The sequence below is a fragment of the Macroventuria anomochaeta genome (genome assembly GCF_010093625.1).
Source record: "Macroventuria anomochaeta strain CBS 525.71 unplaced genomic scaffold BU25scaffold_69, whole genome shotgun sequence".
In the NCBI taxonomy this organism is placed as follows: Eukaryota; Fungi; Ascomycota; class Dothideomycetes; order Pleosporales; family Didymellaceae; genus Macroventuria; species Macroventuria anomochaeta.
In genome coordinates, this window is record NW_022985430.1 from 1 (window position 1) to 2,302 (window position 2,302).

At 49.9% G+C, this 2,302-nt stretch overlaps 1 protein-coding gene across 1 annotated transcript; it reads right to left on the reverse strand.

Moving 5' to 3' along the window:
* BU25DRAFT_254149 (uncharacterized protein) lies at positions 1–776 on the reverse strand (the record flags this gene model as incomplete). The annotated part of the gene is made up of 2 exons (XM_033701643.1): positions 1–682; positions 753–776. Coding segments are annotated over 2 exons (576 nt in total), but the record flags the coding sequence as incomplete, so codon positions are not given.
* Between the last annotated feature and the right edge of the window lie 1,526 nt (positions 777–2,302).

The following is a 2,302-nucleotide window of genomic DNA, read 5'->3' on the forward strand; positions in this document are numbered from 1 at the left end:
CTCTTGAAGTTGCAATGATCAGATGGAGTGGTTTATCAGCAAACCAACGCGGCCAACCACAGCCGCGTAGCCAGTCAGTCTTTTCGTCGTGCTCGAGTTCGTTACTTGGGGACATCAATTCATGCTCTTCTCATAGGAGCCTGGCTTCCTCCTTGTCCTCCATCTGCAGCAGAGCGACGGTTGCAGGATCATCCAGAGCAGACTGATGCCAGCCTGGCCTAGCCTTTGCCTCATGCTGACCTATAGCAGTATCACCATTCACGCGCCAGGTCTTCCTAACATTTCGTCCAAAAAACGCCCATCCTTGAACAGAGCATGACAGATCATCACAGGCCTTGCGCTCTCTTCTGCACTGTGTCTCTCGAAAGTGACGCAGGAGCACATCCCAACTATAAGTCGTGTAGTCGCAGTATGGGCAGAAGTAGCCTCGCCTGGGTGACACCAGGAACTCTAACGGAGAGGATCCACCTGGAAGAGGTATGACATCTGCATCGGTCTGCGACACGGCAAGACCTTTGTACTGAGAGACGATGGCTGTGCAGAACGACGTGCGGATCTTGTGGTAGTGACGGAGGTGGTAATGGAGGGTCTTGTACGGCACAACGCTGCAACATGGGCTGCACAACAAATGTCCATATTGCGGTACATGAGAGATGATGCTTGAGATCTCCTTCTTAGCGGGCTACTCAATTGTTAGCTAGAAGGAATCTAGACAGGGACGAAAGATGCTGCCACATGCATTGCCTACCTGCCTTGTTCTCAGGATATTTGATATAGGTTGTCGACTTGTTCTTTGCAGGATTTCCAGTATAGACCGTCCACGAGGATAACGCGAAGGCGCTTTGGAGAGAGGTGCTCTCTGCAGGATTGCTTAACATTGCAGATGTTCAATTTGTTGGCATTGCAAGGCAATTAGACTACAGAGAGCTGTCCTTTCTTAGAAGATTACTATGCACAGGTACAGGACATGACAGAAAAGGCTACGGCAGGGCTAAACCTAATTAGGCCGTAAAAAGGGGGTTGTTCGTGACTAGCGCAACTCGGGGGGTGACTCGCCCCCTGAGTTGCAGACTATTCCAAATTAGGGACGAATGTCGCGCCGTTCATGATGGTTGCATGGAGGTAGGTGATGCTTCAGCGCCGCAAGCCGAGTATTAGTATAAATTCTGGGAGGACCACGTCAGTGGCGGCCCAGCTGCAGAAAAGGCTATCAGTTTTGGCGTCATAAGAGGCTACAAAAAGTTCTTACTTGATTGAGGTTACGATCACCAGGATGGCCTTGCTGTCGGTCTTGGAAAACGTGAGAACCAGTGCTTTCAGTTCTTATCCAAGGTGTCAGAGGAAGAAATCAATGAGTTCCAAGCAAGGCACTTGGTTACGTTGCAACAAGCGCTCCAAAGTGCGTAAAGGACACGCTTCCTGTGTGGGCTTGTACAGATGCTTGAAGTTGGGCAGAATTTCTCAAAGCACTTCATGCCAACGACTCCCATCAGGTTGAAAGTCTGCTTAGTCCCGAAACTGTGCCCATTGTTCGCCACCGAATGGTAAACATTGTTTCTGAAGCTGCAATGAATTATAGTGAAGGAGGACCTGGAAGGCTCTATACGAAAAGACATCGCACAATGCGGACTGTGGCAATATTGATACTCGTATCGATCCGATCTCTCTGTACATTCAAAGATACCAAAGAAGTCCTTGGTCTGCTTATCAACCATGGGCCCTCTTTCTTGCAATCATCAACACTAGCACCTAGTGCTTTTCTCGACGTACTATGGGGGGAAGTCGACAGCAGCTCGATTTCTCAAGATGCACTTTATTTCTCGACGCTGTGCTCACTGCGGCAACACACGAAGAGTCTGATGACACAGACCTGACTCACTCCGCACTGACGATCTGTTGTGAAGCCTTGGTGCTCTGCAGCAACGTGGATCGTGACGGAAAGGCTGACAACTGTTTCGTTTTTATTGAACGCCTACTCCAAGTCGGCTGCAGCCCCGAGTGCCAGGCAGTGGCGGTCAAACCCCGCGACAATATCTCGAACATGCTTCTGGGCTTGATCATCTCCCTGTCATCGCAGGCTTCCGATTCCATGAAGGCAACAAGGATGCACGCAGGTTGTAGCAGGGAGTAAAGACCCTGAAAACTCTCAATGACGCCATCGAATGCTGCGACATTGTGAGTGAATTCACGGTCGGGGCGTTGACATCCGATAAATCCTCTATGACTTTCGAATTACAGATATTTCTCGGCGCTGGCTGTCAGCCCATTGAATTGAAGACGCAAGTACTGGCCATTCGCACGT